Raw genomic sequence first — 17,878 nt, 5'->3', positions numbered from 1 at the left:
TCAGCCCGGTTGTTGGCCCGGAAAGAACCTCGATTTTATGGGGCCAGAAAAACTGTGAAATGGTACCCGCTAGCCGGTACTACGCTAAGTGGAAACGCAACCAAAAACGGGCCCCGCACGGCTCGGCACGCTTAAAGCAAGCTCCGCGCTGTAGTGGAAATGCGCCATAACAGAGAGGATATTTTCCATTGAGTCTCATGAGCTGAATTTAATCGATTTCTAAAAGCTTCTCCTTTTCTCTCCACTGATCTGAGGATTATTTGCTCCCACCGTCTCTTTTTTTAGCTGCTTCCTTCACTCGCGGTTCAATTTCTGGCTGCCACCCACACTCCTCTGTCTTTGTTCTTTTACTCCCAGGCCTTTGAGAATATCTCACACCTTTATGTAGCTTACGCCTCTACAAATAAGAGTGAATCTTTAATATGGTGCCATCTTCACGAATCACAATCCTTTCACTTGTTTTACTTAAACCACCTTTGTTTGAGACAAAACATAAAAGGATTTCGTAATAAAATAGCACTTTAGCACAAGGTTCACTTTGGGAAGTCGGTTTTCTTGTAAACAATCAAAATGGATAACATTTAGTTTTTCTTACCAATTTGTATTGTGTATCCTTGAGGATGAGTGTAAATAAAGACTCTGGGCTTAGGGCGTGGGCGGTGAAAAGACTCATTTAAGATTGTTAAGGCTTGTAGTGAAGGGAAGTACGCAGGCTGGATATCACACACCCATTTTTGGGGATTGTAAACATTTAAGATAATACTGGGTAGGGGTTTCATCTAGAAATATATGCTACTTTTATCATTGACTTACGATAAGACCCATTAGGCGCTTTCACACCGCAGTACTTTTCCCACTTTAGTTCCGATATAGTTCCGAAATGTTGCGTTCACACCAAAGAAATCCGAAACTCAAATTAGTTCATGAGAACTTTTTTTACCCCCTTTTCCGTCAGTTTTCCGTCCCTGCTAGAGAGCAGGTACTTTCGTGGGAGAAAAAGGTGCCTATTTCTGATTGGCTGGGCGGATTGCAAACCACGCCCCGTAAAACTCCCAAAACGTTTTGTGAAGCCGCCATTGTATTATCCTCGCATTAGCATTATTAGCATTAGCATTAGCCCAGCGCACAAACGCAGAGAGACTAACTTATGGCAACACAAAAGAAAACATGGGAGCGGTGGAGATGAGGAGGTGTCGGCGTTCTGGCGATTTACTCGGAAGGCTTCAGTAGAAGCTGCTGGGAGTCCCAGCAGCTTCTACTGAAGCCAGTCCCCAACTCCGGGGACTTCCGCCCGGGGACTTCGGGTGGCAGTATACGCCGTGAAGTGGTTTGCGGCCTGCCAGTAAACCCAAAGCAGAAGAAAACGAAGTGACGTCAGCGGCTTCATTTGCCTAATCCTCCCCCAGGAACTTATTCCGGTGTGAACGCGATCTGTACTTAGTTCATGAGAACTAAAAGAGTTCTCATGAACCTTTGTGGGAAAATGACTGCGGTGTGAAAGCGGCTATTGTATTTTATCATTGTAAGAGAAAGGCCTACTTGCTTTTTACATACTTTCATTGGTGGCAAAAATATATATACAGTATACCGTCATCTTGGCTAAAACTACTGCCTCCTTTCTTAAAACAGTGTAAAATGTGGTTGATGAAATATGATTTTTAACCAATGAGTTATCCCTTTATTTACATGTTGTCTGGTACTGTGATGATTTAACTTTACATTTGGCCATTCATATATTTTATTTGTACAAGATGCCATGATTTAAAGTCTATCCATTGTTTGTACACTACATTTCTAAAAAGCACCAATAAACTGACCTTTATATTGGTTTGCTTTACATCCCATGTGCATGCTAGTCTCATTCAAGACTTTTATTGGTAAAACCATGAGCTGTATATTAAAATCCCATTACTCTACCCTGTTGTAGTATCTATTATAGCATGCATTGCTATTGCATATACAAAGAAAGTTGTAATGGATAATTCTCACTTTGCTTTTAATGCACCAAAGCGCTTTTGCAGATTAATCAATGTCAAATTGTATTAATGGCCCAATATCACAAGTTACAATTCGCCGTACGTACAACTATACGTAACACTCTGTCCTTAGACCCGTGGTGGACAACTTTGGGTATTTTGAATATGGTTTCTGATCATTTTTGTGCATGTTTTTGTGCTTATTGCATGTGTGTATGGTATGCTGTAGCAGGAAAGAGGATCCGACAACAATGCCACGCTTGCTCAGACATTGTTATATCCTGACAGCTTATAGAGGCCTAAAAATAACAGTAGGGAATGTAGAGACTTGCTATAATTGACCCCCCCGCACACATGTTTTCCAATAATGAGCAGAAACAGAGACACAAGCACAAATCAGTGTCAGTGAAGGGATCATGAAGACCCCATGACACCGATCTCTAAAGCAAACAGACACAGAGAGAATTGAAGAGAACAACAAGACGAGCGGAGAAAAAACAAGGAGAAAAACCTCTGAAAAAAGGCTGTTTGTTGTTGTGTAACCCACGGAGAGAGAGGGTATATTGATCAGCTGCTTTCCTGCTGTTTCCTGCCTCATTATCAGATGATGCAGGAGACTGGCTTCGGTCAAGCTGCTCATAAAGATCCTTCTTCGCTGCAAGCTACGCATCTCGTGTCATAGGCCGTGTACCGCGGAGTGTTTACAATTTAGTTCCTTCTACTATTACAGTACAAGATGTTCTGTGGATATTGGAAATGTCAAAAACAAAGTGTGTTGCATTCAGAAAGTCCTTGTTTCTGTCTGTATTGTGTATGTCGTGGTTTTACACAACATATATTAAAACTATCTTCAAATCATAAGGAAGTGAATATGTTCCGTTGAAACATAATGGAGGATGCAGTTTGGTTGTATGGGCACATAACGCCGTTTAATCATAAACGTTATTTTATCTTTTCTTGAATATCATTTACCTCTGTTATGTATGTGTTTGTTTGTTTATTTATCTGCTTATTTGTTTGTTTATTTATCTGTTTATGTATGTGTTGTTTTATGTTTTTGTTTAGTTTTTTAATAACAAATGTATTTCTTTAAGAAAAAGTATATATATGTGAGTAATTTAGTTTTTGGGAGAAGGGGCGGATTAAATAAGTGTAAACTTCTTCCCACCCCTTTTTCGGATGTGTAATTAAGTAGATTATTTGTTTATTCATAATTTAGAATCAGTAATATTTTTGTATATCAATTGGACACTGCTTAATTTTGTATTGTATAATGTTACATTTTTTTGTTATTGTTTTACACATTCGAAATAAATCTAATCAAATCAAAAATCAAAATAACCCTAACCCTTAACCCTAACCCTAACCCTAACCCTAGCAATGGAAAGACTGTGTTGATGCATGTACTGAATGCATTAAAGTTTATTTGTATATCTTATGGTGATTTCTTGCTTTCTCTTCGTCTCTTTCTTCTCTCAGAGTCTGTTCCTCAGCACCATGAACAAGATGAAGAACTTTAAGAGGCGTTTCTCTCTTTCTGTTCCTCGCACTGAAACCATCGAGGAGAACGAGTTCACCGAGCAGATCAACGAGCTCAACATACAGCACACTCAGGGTAAGAAACCCCCATCTCCCTCACCTAATATATTCAAAATCAAAAGATATATTTTCCAGATTGATGTTAAAGTTTTTAAATTCTGCTGTGTTGAGTTTCCCATGTGTACGAAACATTGAAAACAAATGTTTAATAGGACTGATTCACATTTGTCCGAAAATCTGTTATCTAAAAAAAACACCCACTGTTGAGAAGCCCCCCTGCTCTAAAAGTAAAATGAATTAAACTGAAATAAAATCCTAAAATGGCTAATTATTATTCAAAATGACAGGAAAGGCTTCTCTGCCTCTGATTGGCTTTCTTAGTCCTCATTCCCAAACGTAACCAACTAACGAAGGCAAAGAGTACTCTGGGGTGTCATGCCTTCCCCACAGTAGAAAGCCAAATATAAAGTGTGTATTTTCCCCAAAAATTGCTATTTGTATTTTGGCGTTTCCAACTCAATCTGGTTTCAGAATAATGAGCAATCACAAGATGTGTGTATCTGCCATTTAAAATTGGATCCAGATTTAATGGGTTCTTCCTTGGTCCATCCCTTCCACACATTTCATGAAAATCCATCTCAGTAATACTGCTGATATTGAGGCAAATAAACAAACAAATATATCCCAAAATATACCCTTCGATAAATGTCCTATACGCTCCGATTATCCGATGTAGTAAACCATATGTGAATAAAGCACAGTCCTTAATGCTCTTCTTCCTTGTGCCAATGAACAGCTCGTGTCTAATAATAAACCACAATCTCATTCAGGTTCTTAATACCAAATACACAAGCCTTCGTTTCTTCTGTATCTGTGGCAGACCCTCTCAGATTAACCAGGGTATTTGAGGCTATGAATTGTACCTCAACTGAAGCTTAGCCACGCAGATAAGCACGCTTCAAAGGGAAATTCGGGTTATGGCTGGATGAGTAGGGGTAGATAATGCAAAGGAACTGAATGCATCCAGAATTAGGTTTTCAAGTGCTTTATAATGTATTACCGTGAAGACACCACAAAGCGATGGAATAACAAAGTGAGTGAATACATGTGCACCAGGATGGTTAACACTTCTATTCTACACTTTGCAATCATGTGTATGGATTTGAAGTCGGGAAATAAAGCTTGGATTTATATTTATTGCAAAGAACAAATTGCTAGGAGGAGAGTAGAGCATCATGTGAGATGAAAGGTCACTGTAGGTATATTAAAGATCATACTGTGTGGGGGTTTTCCCTTGCCTGTAGACATAGAAATGTATGAATGTGTTGTGGTTAATTTAAAGGGGACCTATCATGCAAAATGCACTTTTGTACGTCTTGTATACATGAATATGTGTCCCCGGTGTGTCAGGGAACTCACCAAGTGTCAGAAAACACAACCCTCTCTATTTTCCTCCATATCCAAATCTCTAAAAAAACGGGGCTGCAACGGAGCTGATTATTATTTGAATTTTTCTGACGTCAGAAAAGGGGTCCTCCCTATATGGGCAACTCTCCACCTATCAGGGGAATGAGAGACCGCTCAAAAGCGCTGGAGACGCTGTAGTACATATGCCAGGCCTGTAAGTGGCGCTGTAGTCTGCCACAAAAGCAGAATCAGCTCATGCAAAAACAGGGCTGGAAAAGAGCAAATAGAGCGAAATGAGGCATGGCTAAAATGCATGATCTGTTTGGTATTTTGAAAAAAAAAACTTCACAGACATGTTTTATATAGGTATGGCCCTAAAATATATGTTTCAAATATAGCATGATAGGTCCACTTTAAGTTAAATGTAATGTCTTCCTCTTTGATGCCATAAGAAATGTTGTGACTAGTAAAGAACACAAGATTATAATCTGAGAGGGTGGAAAGAGTGTGTTATAGGTTCTTGTGATTGCAAATGGTCTACAAAGGCTAACATCCACATTAAAGCATGGAAACATGTCACTGTAGATCACATGTGTCAAACTCAAGGCCCGGGGGCCAAATCAGGCCCTTGGTGGATTTCATTTCGGCCCGCAGGATAATTTTTAACTACTATTAGATCTGGCCCGCCGGTATACTGCACGCACACCTTCACTCAATCCTGAGGGTCTCCTCAGCTCAGAGCCTGAGCCCAAACATTGATGAACTTGCACCCAAGATGAGATGCCAAGTATCTGGCTTGAACTAGCATCACAGAGCAGCACACTGAGTTTACATGGATGTTTCCTTTTGCACTTTCTTTCTTGCGACAACAGGGCATGTTTGGTTTTTTCTTTGAGGGAAATTGTTTTGTTGAAGCTGTTGTTGGCCTGTGGAGAAATGTAATCATAAGAAATGACTCCGGAAAAGCTGCAGATAGAGCCATAAGAAATGAATGCAACTGAAATACTTTATAGGCAATAATTTAAGCTTTGTTAGTTCCAGGTTTAATATGTGCAATAAGTTCATTTCAATAAGTTTTGCAATAAACATTGAACCAGTCCGGCCCTCGACTAGTACCCATTTTTTTATTTTGGCACACTGTGTATTTGAGTTTGACACCCCTGCTGTAGATGCACAAAATACTAATATGAACCTGGAAATGAGCAAAATATGTCCTCTTTAAGACAAAAATGTAGTGTTTTCATCAGATTATAAACACTCGAGTCAATGGAAGCCTCTACCTCCTGTGAATAAAGAGTTTGAGAATATAGAGTTGTAAAGTGATGCTGCTAATGGGCTGCCTGACAGAGAGAAGCAGCTGGATTTGTAATTGTAAACCCCCCCGAGTCCATCTGTCTGCCTCACTGTCTGCTGCTGAAGGTCAGAGAAGAGGGAACAAGACAGACGGACAGGAATAGAGGACGATGATGAAGAAAGGGAGATAAACAACTGACTGTAGGACGCTCAAAGAGAGACTGATGATGTTTACACTCCTCTCTAAGCCTTTCTTGTTCATTTGTCCTTCTATCAACCTCTCCTCCACCCCATGTGACGGATTATGTCATGCTCTCACCACGTTATGCACAAAACAACCATGGCTGTTTAGAGATCATCGGACATTTTTGCAAAGATATAATCACAACATGCCTGGATAAAATGGTCCTGGAAAAGCTAGCTTGTTAATGTGTACATTTATTATCCTGGAGTGGAGTAGAAGTAGAAAGTGACATGAAAAAGTACCTCATCATTGTACTTAAATACAGTACATGAGTAAATGCCATAATACCCACTAAAAATGATCACCATGAGATAAGGAAACGTTGTACACATGCATAACTGTGCATTCAAATCGTATTAAATAGACAGCTCATTTGTTGTGAATTTAACTTTTCTTCATCTTATCAGATAATTAGATCCTTTCATTTCATTTCATTAAATAAAAAACAAGAGCAGCTGCCTCAAATTGACGAACAGACAAAAAGTGAATCAGTCTCAGATCAGTGAGCGCGATGAACTAATTAGCATCCCCTAAGGCTTCAAATACACACAATACACACATGAGATACAGCAACAAAGTGTGTGTTTTTATGAGTGTTTGTCTTAGGGGGAAGCCTGGAATTACTGCCTTACTAACCACTTATATTTCACATTAAAATCCCCTTGTTCACTCATTATGTATTAGTGGAATAAATAAACTGCTAAGCTTTGCTACTAGAGTAATCACATGAGACACTTTGACACTTCAGCGCTATCATGAGTTTATTTATCACAGTTCAACACCATCTTGCCTTTAAATCCTGAAGCCCTCTGACACACAGTTGTACATTAAGTCACAAAGCTTTTATAGCAAAGCATGTGAGATGTTCTTATCTTGGTTATGTTAACTGGCTTTGGTCCAAAACACACTGGCAGTTGGTTTACAGGAAAAGCTCCATATGCTGCCATTCCCATTAATCTAATTTGTCATCTAACAACCACAATATTGTTTTATCCCTGCCTCAGTTAAAGCTCCTCAGCAGAGTTTTATTTTTGACTTGCATTACTTGCCAAGTTACAAAAGAAAACACAAAATTGACGTACAATTACCTTATAAAGCGGTTATGGTCCATACTTTATCAAACAGAGGCCTAACTACACATCGAGCAGACACAGTTAAACATAAGCATGCATTTTAAGTCATTTTTCGTGCCAATTCAAAATCCAATTTAGATCTGTTTTTAGATTGCAAAAAAACTGCAATGTTGATGGTATTAACCAGCAGCATGCTCTTGACATAGCCTCACGGTTGAGTGGTGCAGTAATGAGTCCTAAAACCAGGAAACGAGTCAGCATTTTACCACTTCCTGTTCCCTCGTTGCAAAGTCAATGGGTTTTTGACATTGTTTTTGGCAAGACAACTGAAATAAGGTCTGTGGTTAGCACAAGCTTGAAAGATTTTCAAATTTGTTGAGACTTCTAAACATCATCATGCCGAACATTAGCCACCTTTAGCTTAGCGTTGTTGATGGTCAGCCATGTAACCGTTATGTTGTTGGTTTATTGGATTACGTTAGCTCTTTACTTCTACCGATTGCATTTACGTTTTTGGAAAATCACACAGAAAGTGGTGTCAATATGTGGAGATTATCCTGCTGAACATAACTTATCATCATATCACATAAACGTGGGTTTGCCACAAAACTCATTTCTGTATTATACTGAAATCCAATGGGGAAATCCCATTGGTCGATGGAAACCTTGCTATGCTAACTATCGGGTATAAAATACGTCATCACTGCACCACTCTTTAACATTTAGGCTTCTATTCTTGTTACGCATTTTTCATTGAGGTTTGTGTGTGCAATTGGGTTAATTTTGCCAGTATTTGTAAAAGCCAACACCACACAATTATTTTCTTTCCTCTCTGCCTCTGTTTCCTCTCCACTGTAACCACAGACTTGGCAATGAATGGAATAGAAACGCAACAAAAGCATCATGTGGCGTAACATATTGGATTGTGTTTTTCCCTAAAATGTCAAGCAGGCATCCATCCATATCTCAGCCATCAGGCACTGTGTGTGTGTGTGTGTGTGTGTGTGTGTGTGTGTGTGTGTGTGTGTGTGTGTGTGTGTGTGTGTGTGTGTGTGTGTGTGTGGTGTGTGTGTGTGTGTGTGTGTGTGTGTGTGTGTGGTGTGTGTGTGTGTGTGTGTGTGTGTGTGTGTGTGTGTGTGTGTGTGTGTGTGTGTGTGATGTGTGTGTGTGTGTGTGTGTGTGTGTGTGTGTGTGTGTGTGTGTGTGTGTGTGTGTGTGTGTGTGTGTGTGTGTGTGTGTGTGTGTGTGTGTGTGTGTGTGTGTGTGGTGTGTGTGTGTGTGTGTGTGTGTGTGTGTGTGTGTGTGTGTAGTGTGTGTGTGTGTGTGTGTGTGTGTGTGTGTGTGTGTGTGTGTGTGTGTAGGTGTGTGTGTGTGTGTGTGTGTGTGTGTGTGTGTGTGTGTGTGTGTGTGTGTGTGTGTGTGTGTGTGTGTGTGTGTGTGTGTGTGTGTGTGTCCTCGTCGCCTGTATTGACCCTAATTAGCCACGGGAGATCAAAGGAGCGCTGTAGCTGTGATATTCAAATGACTAGCAAAGAGGTTGTTATTGCATCCTGCCGCTCATTTAAACTGCCAATCAATCTGACACAAAGTGGCTCGCAGGAAGTCTCTCTGCACACACACACACACACACACACACACACACACACACACATATATACCTGTTCAACTCATCCAGGCATCAAAAGAACTGTTAGAATAGATGTGTGTGTGTTGTGGCATTAAGCAATGAATGAGACTTCCTCGTTAACACCGAGACTTGCTCCCTTTGACTATCCCCATGGAAACAAGGACTTAGAGCGCTTTTTCTTTTTTTCACCCCTGTATGCGATTTTTGGTCGGGCCAAAGTGCTGTACATGAAATAAATACTACAATCATAAAAACACATTACTACAATCACAATAAAAGACAATAAATTACAACAGATATGTAAAAAAATAAATTAAAAAAACACAGGGAAAAGTCAGGAGTCGTGCTCCGCTCTGACTAAAAGGCCAGGGAGAAGAAGTGTGTTTTAAGAGTAGATTTAAAAACCCCTAGGGTCTGGGCCGACCTCACATGGAGGGGCAGAGTGTTCCAGAGCCTAGGGCCAGCTGCTGCGAAGGCTCGGTGCCCTCGGGTTTTGAGCCTGGTCTTGGGCACTACCAGCAGCAGCTGGTCAGCAGACCTTAAAGCTCTGGCTGGGGTGTAGCGCTGGAGCAGTTCAGCTATATAGGCCGGAGCCAGCCCATTTAGTGCTTTAAAAACAAATAAAAGGATTTTAAAATCAATTCTGAACCGAATTGGAAGCCAGTGCAGTGAGGCCAGAATTGGGGTGATGTGGTCACGCTTTTTGTGGCCAGTCAGAAGACGTGCAGCTGCGTTCTGAACTAGCTGCAGGCGTTTAATTGACGCCTGGTCCATACCCACGTACAGAGCGTTGCAGTAGTCCAACCTCGAGGTAACAAAGGCGTTGATAACCCTTTCCAGGTCTTTAAAAGATAAAAACGACTTGGTCTTGGCCAATAGTCGTATTTAAAAAAAGCAGGTTTTGACTACGCTGCTGACCTGCTTATCGAATTTAAAAGCGCTATTGAAGGTCACTCCAAGGTTCGTGACAGAGGGGAGGATATTATTTTTGAGGGATCCCAGAATATCAACCTGGGAGGCAAGAGGTTGGGGTCCAAAAAAGATAACCTCAGTCTTGCTCTAAAATGAAGACACTTCAAACCCCACACTTCCTATACCTGTGCTGCGGGGGTCCAACCCTCGCCATTTAAAACGGAGCTCAAGCTGTTTCATTTAAAAGAAGCATCAAACACATGAGAAGATGGTGTATGATGAAAGTCCATTCTTCCCACACACAGCTCTTCACACTTTAATTGTCTGACACGTTCGCTCCAGCTGCCTGAACTTTAATCTCCTGGTCGTCTTGATGATCCTACTCTCTGAAATGAAGAATCTGAGAGTCCACTTCAGCAATCAATAATCTCATACAGTGTTTAGTAGACACATGCAGTCAAAGCTAACCAGCCACAGTTCTCCTATAGTCTCCCTCTGTCTGAAACCAGAGCCCAGTCTGCTCTGATTGGTTAGCTGACCGGCTCTGTTGTAATTGGACAACCGCTTAGAGATGTCCCGCCCCCTTAGCCTATCACGTACAATGTGTTGGAGCGCTAGCCAATAGAAGCGTGAGTGTAACGTAGTGATGTCACTATATAAATGAACAAAGGAGTCCAATGGGAGAGAAACCCTCAATGCAGGGAACACAGAGATTTTATCCTCTGACCATTTACATGCACAAAAACCTATATAACACACTAACGTAAAGGAAAACCCCAAAAAAGCATAATAAGTGGAAGTTCTTGTAAAGTTATTAGACTGCCTCTATACGTTTTATTTTAAAAGTGAGCTACTTTTTATCTAATGTTATTACAAGTTAAAGTATCATAGAAAATAACACAACATGTCTTTACTGTGGGTGTATAAGTTTGGAACATTTCAAATTCTTGTTTGTAAAGCTATATATAAAAATGCACAAGCTTCGATTGAATGTGTTTTGTGGCTCCAGACACATTTTCATTGGTGGTCGAGGGGACAAAATGGTCTATACCTGCCCAATAGGCTAACCCCTTACCGCAGATCTATAAACCTTGCTTATATTCAAAGTAATTTAGAAACAGCGAAACCTTTTACCCAGAGAACAACGACAGATATTATTGAAGGTTACGATACGATACGATATACTTTATTGTCCCCGTAAGGACATTTGTTCTGGACTCCGTCCTGCAGTTCCGCATACATGTACATATACAAACATAGTAGACATTAAGAGACATACACATATCATCAGTCATACACCGTTTCAACAAACACAATACACAGACGCACATACTGACAATGGCGACCTATTGCACAACCCTCATGGTCAACATTTAAAAAGTACATTTGACTACATTTCATTTCATGTGAGTGTTAAGAAGCTTAATGGACATAGGTAGGAATGAGTGCTTATAGCGGTTCAGCCTGCTCTTGGGAACCCTGAATCTTCTACCAGAAGGTAAGAGCTGGAATTCTGGGTGGAGTATGTGGGTGGGATCAGACACCATTTTTTTTTGCCTGTCTGATAATGGACTGCTCGTATATGTTTTGGAGAGATGGGTGTTTGACTGCACTATCAAGTTACCATACCAGGCAGTGATACCATTGATAAGGTTGATAAGAGCCTGAAATCAAACCAGTGATGTGCCATAAAATCACTGCAATACTCCTCAAATGCTTCATTACACACCATTGTTGTTCCCTTTGTCTCCAATCTGCAGATGTTGACTGATTATGTTTCTCCTCCTTCAGGCCTCACTCAGGACAGACTGGGTCCTCCGTCTCATGATGCCAGTCCTTCGAGTCCCGAACCAATAACGCCAGGCACTGAGTCTCCTTCACATCTCGTCTTTCACAGCAAGGCCCAGCAGAGACGCTTCTCCATGGAGGTGAGAAGCGTCTAAAGGAGGACACGGGGAAATATGAGAATCAGATTTGGGGGGGGTAACGGATTACATGTAACAGGATTATGTAATCCCTGTAGTATGTTATATAGTTTATATAGCGCTCCAACACATTGTACGTGGCTAAGGGGCGGGACATATCTAAGCGGTTGACCAATCACAACAGAGCCGGCCAGCTAACCAATCAGAGCAACTCTGGTTTCAGACAGAGGGTGAAGAGAGGAGCTGCAGCACAGGCAGTATGAGACAAATAAAGAGATGTTTGAACATTAAAGCATGGAGACAGTGAGGGGTTAATGGGCTAAATATTCCCTTTGGTTTCAGGTCATGCTTTAGTCATATGGTGCCAAGCTTAATGTATGCGATGCAGATTGGGCACTGATAGCAAACTGTCAAGGTTCACGTTCACATTAAAAGCATTAAAACGGAGTCTGACATGGATATACTGTATAAAGTGGAGTTTATTCTCCTGTTCCCCCAGACTAATTTCGTCATTTCCACCCCCGCCAGCTCAATGATATGAGTCATCTCAGATAGTTTTATCCATCCCCAGAGCACTAGACGTTTTATTGGAAATGTGAGAGAGTTCACACTTCCACCTTTTCAGAAATAGTCCCTTTGGAGTGAGTGTGAATCACTTCGAGTCTGTCTCTAACAACTCGTAGCAGCCAGAGGGAAGTGAATGCTCAGGAAGGTGATGCGAAAGACAGAAATAATATTAAGACAGTAAGACGACTGAACGCCAGGGTTGGGAGGGTTTCTTTAAAAATGAAATATGTTAAAATGTCTAGTTACCTGCCTTTCATGAAGCATATTCAGGCAGTAGCCTTTACACCAACAATGAAACACATGAGCACATACTACAGTTTAAAAAAGCAGAAATAAAATCTGAGCTGACAGAAAATGCTCCGTTTTAGTTTAATACACACAGTTAAGCTCACACACACTATTTCATGAACATATAGGTTCACCTGCTGAACAGAACAGAACAAATGAAGCAAAGAAAGTGAAAACCATGAAGCAGATTCAGGCAGTAGAAGTAGAGATTCACACTTAAAGTATTATCCTACAGAACAGTACAGCTTACAGAGAAGAGATAACATCTGATGCTTTACAACAAACACTGATCTTTTTAGGTTTTACTAACATTTTAAGCCTGCTAATAGTCCCCAATTTCTTGAAGTATAACAGTAATCTGATTAGTTAAAAGGGAATACAGTTACTTATTTGTATCCTGATTACATAAAACCGTTACATGTAATCCAATACTCCCCTCTAGATATCTTAATTTTGATAACACACAGGAAAGTGGTTTACAAGTGGTCACTAATGATAATCCATGAAGAAGGCCAAATGAATGGTTGCCAGGATGTGAAAAATCCATGTGCTGGTGAATAACGTCCGTTAAAATGGCATCTTGATGATTCATCAGGATGACCTTTCCTCAGTTCAACCACTTATCTTCCTGGAACACGATTCAGAGAACTCAGAGCAACATTGATCAAGTCCAGACCTATTACTGTAGTGGAAGTGCCCTTTATTAATGAATTACTTTTTAACATTTTAAGTCCACGTTGCACTACACACACTGGAAACAATGCTGCTCCAAAAACAAGGAAATATAGAATAAAAACAAGGTGTTTTCGCTTTTAATAAGTGAACAAATCTGTCAATAGAACAAGTAAAAAATGGCTTGGTAAGATTTCTTGAAGTAAAGATGGTATATTGAGATCTGGGGCCTCATTTATAACACCTTGCGTAGGATTGACGTAGGAAGGTTGCTTACGTAGTACAAAGCACAAAAATAGGTACATAAATTTTCCGCCATTTTCCGATTCACAAAACATTGCGTACCGGCGAGGGAAGTGCGTACAGCACTCCCTACGCCTGTTTCCCTTGATAAATCACAATCGACTCGTAACGCCCATATTTGCCTATACATAGTCAAAGAAACGCCCATTCATTCATTCATTTTTGACTGACTGCATGAAGAAGATCGCAGGAAATTACGATAGAACAGCTAAAAAAGACATCTCACACCGTGTCAGATTTTGGTTATTGTGGGGAGGTCGAGATAAATCATATTGTTTGGTGGATGCAGTTTGAACCAGAGTAGCAGCATGGAGGTCGGATCATCACCAAAATAAATAAATAAGTGGTCCGAAAAAAGTTAATGACAAAACAAATACACATAACCTTCCTCAGGCAGTGTGTTTGTCCCGGGGACAGGAGAGACCCCCTTGATGAGAAACTGTAAGAAATGATCGGGGAATCCCTCCGGAGTGGAGTCATGACGACTGGATCTGAATTATTTTTGTTGTATTTGGTGGTTTGTGTTCCAGCTGTCGATCAGCAACTATATATCCATAATCCACCAGTTAAAGGAAATACAACTAATGGATTGTGTTATATTAGCTGTACAATTTACCACATATGGTGTTCTTAGTTTCCATACCTCCTGTGTTTTACGAGCGACTTATCAAGTCTTGGCAAACGGCATAAAACACGATTAAACGTGATAGTATATAAAACCATGCTCGTATCTACAACCTATATAAATGCAAAACGGCGTCAGTTTAGACGTAATTCTGTCCTCCTGTTTACCGCATCATTTATGAGAAAACATTTCATAACATTAACACAACATATTCGAGGTGGTTTTAAATAGCATCCGTATTTATTTATTTCTCCAAGTTATGTTTTTGTGTGCACTGAGGAGTCTCAAACAGGCGTTTGTTTAATCATTTTATGATTGGCTTTAATCAATGTTTGAAAATGAATTCTTCATATTTGATAAATGAGAGGTAACATTTTATTTATGGTATTATTTCCACATATTTCTCTCCATTCTTCCTTCTGCCAACGGTGTCGCAGTTTCTCGTCTCTCCCGTTTGTGTGCTTAGTGCGTACGCATGGGTTAGAGTTTGCGTGGAGGACAGCACATTTTCCCGTCAAGTTAGTATTTTATAAATCGCAAACATTGCGTAGAAACTGGCGTACGCCATTTTTTGAGCGTATATCCCTTTATAAATGAGGCCCCTGGTATTTAGCTGAATTTGAACTATTTGACAAGAATTAGGGAATTTGTTACAAAAAAAAGACAGAAATGCTTAGACGTTTTCTGTTTTCTGATGGTGATTTTCATATAAAATAAGATGTTTTTAAGATACTTTGATTCAAAAAGATGCCTTGGCTAAACAAAAGACTTAAGTTAGTAGGTCTTATATCAAGTGTAACGACATATTCTGACTAGAAATTAGACAAACATACTTGGCAAGATTTAACATTTTTGCAATGCAGGTGATTTATCCTTTCACTGTTTAGCCTCTTCTTAGCAAAGCTCCTTCACCTTCAACCTAAAGTCCATCCAATCAAAAGTAATAGCCCACATTTGATGGATTAACAAGAGAGAATGTCAAAGCCCTTTATTGATCTACTCCGTTTCTAAAAAAAATCCATATTTGTTTGGAGTCTGGCGAATCATAAGTTGAGCAAAGCAAACATGCGCTCAATACTCATTTGGAGAGAAAGTGCCATTAAATGCCGGCTAAATTAAAGTGTCTCTCGCTCCTTATGGTGGAAGGGCATGGACATAAATGCTTGGAATTAACATCGGGGGATATTTGTTTCCAGTCAAATTCATTCAATACTATCAAAGAGTGGAATTAAATAATCGCTTCTTGTAGGAAAGCAGAATTGCATCTTTGGTAAACATTGAGCAACAAAGCCACAGCCTTAATCTGTATCAAAGATAAGTGAACTCCACTCAAAATATCAATCAAATGCCAATTTCTAAGCTGAAATGTTTTCAGAAACATCTTTTAGTGTACTTTTTAGCTAACCCTAATCCTAACCCTAACTGGCCGTAGCAATGTTGGCTTTGCAATAGGGATAATAAACACTTTGACATAAATGTTTGGCTTCAAAAAAGCTTGACTAAACTTTAACTTCAACCTACATTAGTTTCGTAGCCAAAGCGACACAAGATACTTTGCCGTACTTAGTTCTGATGAACTAAGTTCAGATCGCGTTCACACCGGAATAAGTTCCTGAGAGAGGATTAGGCAAATGAAGCCGCTGACGTCACTTCTTCTTCTTCTGCTTTGGGTTTACTGGATTGTTGTATAATATAATGTATTAAAAGTGAATAACACTGTCAGTTATAACTTAAACACATTTCATAAGGTATGAAACCTTTATGAATGAACGTGTACATGGTTAATGAGTACGTTTTGTGTTCAAGAAGAAACCCTTTACACATATAAGAGTATGCCTTAGACTCTTCTTTTTAATAAAATGTATATTTAGAGCTGGCTCAGGCTTGTCTTAAACATCCTCCTGGGTCCTTTATTGTAATTGTTTTATTATAGTATTATACATTCACATTACCCCTTTGTCTATTAGATTGTCTTTCTTTTTTTTCTTTTTAAACATTTATATTGTCATTAATGTTTGTCGATCTGTGCAAAGTCCCCTAAGACAAATGTGTCTTCTGATATTTGGTTATATAAATACCATTTGATTTGATGTGATATAAGCAACATTTAAAATGAAATAGATAAGTAAAATCTAATCATAAATAAAAATCTATTTGATTTAATCTGATTTTTAAAGGTCAGCAAACTAACTTATGATAGCACTTGGCCATATATGAGGTTGAATTCAGTCAGTTTTAGGCACATGAATGAATGATATTAAGGTGTGTACTGCTGATATACAGTCTTTCAACGTTCTCCACACCTTTATTCCTGCAGGACGTCAGTAAGCGCATGTCTCTGCCGATGGACATCCGTCTGCCTCCAGAGTTTCTGAAGAAGCTGCAGCTGGAGAGCGAGAACTCTCCGCTCTGCAAACCTCTGAGCCGCATGTCCCGACGCGCCTCACTGGTAAGTGCTTTATATTAATATCTTTCTTTAATATCTTTATCATATAGACCTAATAACCAGAGATGGCAAAAGTACACACATCCTTTACTCAAGTAGAAGTACAGATACTCGTGATTAAAAATACTCTGGTAAAAGTAGAAGTACTGACTAAACTTCTTTACTCAAGTAAAAGTAAAGAGGGCTTTGAAATGTACTTAAGTAAAAAGTACCCATAACTAGCAGCTGTTTTAAAGAGTACCTGACCTCCCTTTATATTAATAGAACAATAATGTCATTGTTAGCTAATGAATGTTTCCATGCTGAACAACGGCAACATGACAACGTTTTCATTGGTCCCTCTTCTTTAGAGAAGACCAGGAAATGATGGATACACGGATCGTGTTCAAATCAATAGGCACGCAATGACTCTAAATAATAATGATCACGCCACCAAACACACATTCAAACTAAAGGAACCAGCCTGTTTGGAAAATGTAAGAAGTAGAAAGTACAGGTATTTGGGTTCAAAATGTAAGAAGTAAAAAGTCGTCAGAAAAATAAGTAGTGGAGTAAAGTACTGATACCAGAAACATTTAGCTACTTAAGTACAGTAACTAAGTATTTGTACTCCACTACTTCCCACCTCTGCTAATAACCTGCCTAAAAAGTGTTAAAATCCCAGTGGTTGTCTATCATCTCATATCGACTGCTGTCGTGCTTATCTGATCTCATTAACTATACATCCCATATTAGTTGGGTCTTTGTTTGACCATCCATTTGCCGGATTACCCTTGAGCCAGTGGAAGTCCCGGCTCATATTACAGATCTTATTTCCTACTCTCAGCAAATTACTACTGCTCTTATCTCTTATCCTTCCTGTTGTTATTTCGGTCCTTTTGTATTAATATTATAATGAATCCATTCATTTCTCTGATGATTCCCCCAGTTCTCCATTACCGTAATAGGCTTGTTTTTTCTGTCTGGAGTTAAAGAAAGATT

At 39.6% G+C, this 17,878-nt stretch overlaps 1 protein-coding gene across 2 annotated transcripts in view; it reads left to right on the top strand.

The window, feature by feature from the left end:
• cdk18 (cyclin dependent kinase 18) overlaps positions 1 to 17,878 on the top strand; it is a 50,700-nt gene that overhangs the window by 18,853 nt on the left and 13,969 nt on the right. For both annotated transcript variants that reach the window (XM_034121939.1, XM_034121940.1), the window contains 3 exons: positions 3,456 to 3,591; positions 11,863 to 11,999; positions 16,769 to 16,900. In XM_034121939.1, the coding sequence (XP_033977830.1) occupies positions 3,474 to 3,591; positions 11,863 to 11,999; positions 16,769 to 16,900 (387 nt within the window). In that variant the 5' untranslated portion in view covers positions 3,456 to 3,473. The remainder of the gene's footprint in view (positions 1 to 3,455; positions 3,592 to 11,862; positions 12,000 to 16,768; positions 16,901 to 17,878) is intronic.

The sequence above is a fragment of the Trematomus bernacchii genome, unplaced genomic scaffold (assembly GCF_902827165.1).
Source record: "Trematomus bernacchii unplaced genomic scaffold, fTreBer1.1, whole genome shotgun sequence".
Classification (NCBI taxonomy): Eukaryota; Metazoa; Chordata; class Actinopteri; order Perciformes; family Nototheniidae; genus Trematomus; species Trematomus bernacchii.
This window is presented reverse-complemented; position numbering and strand designations above follow the sequence as displayed.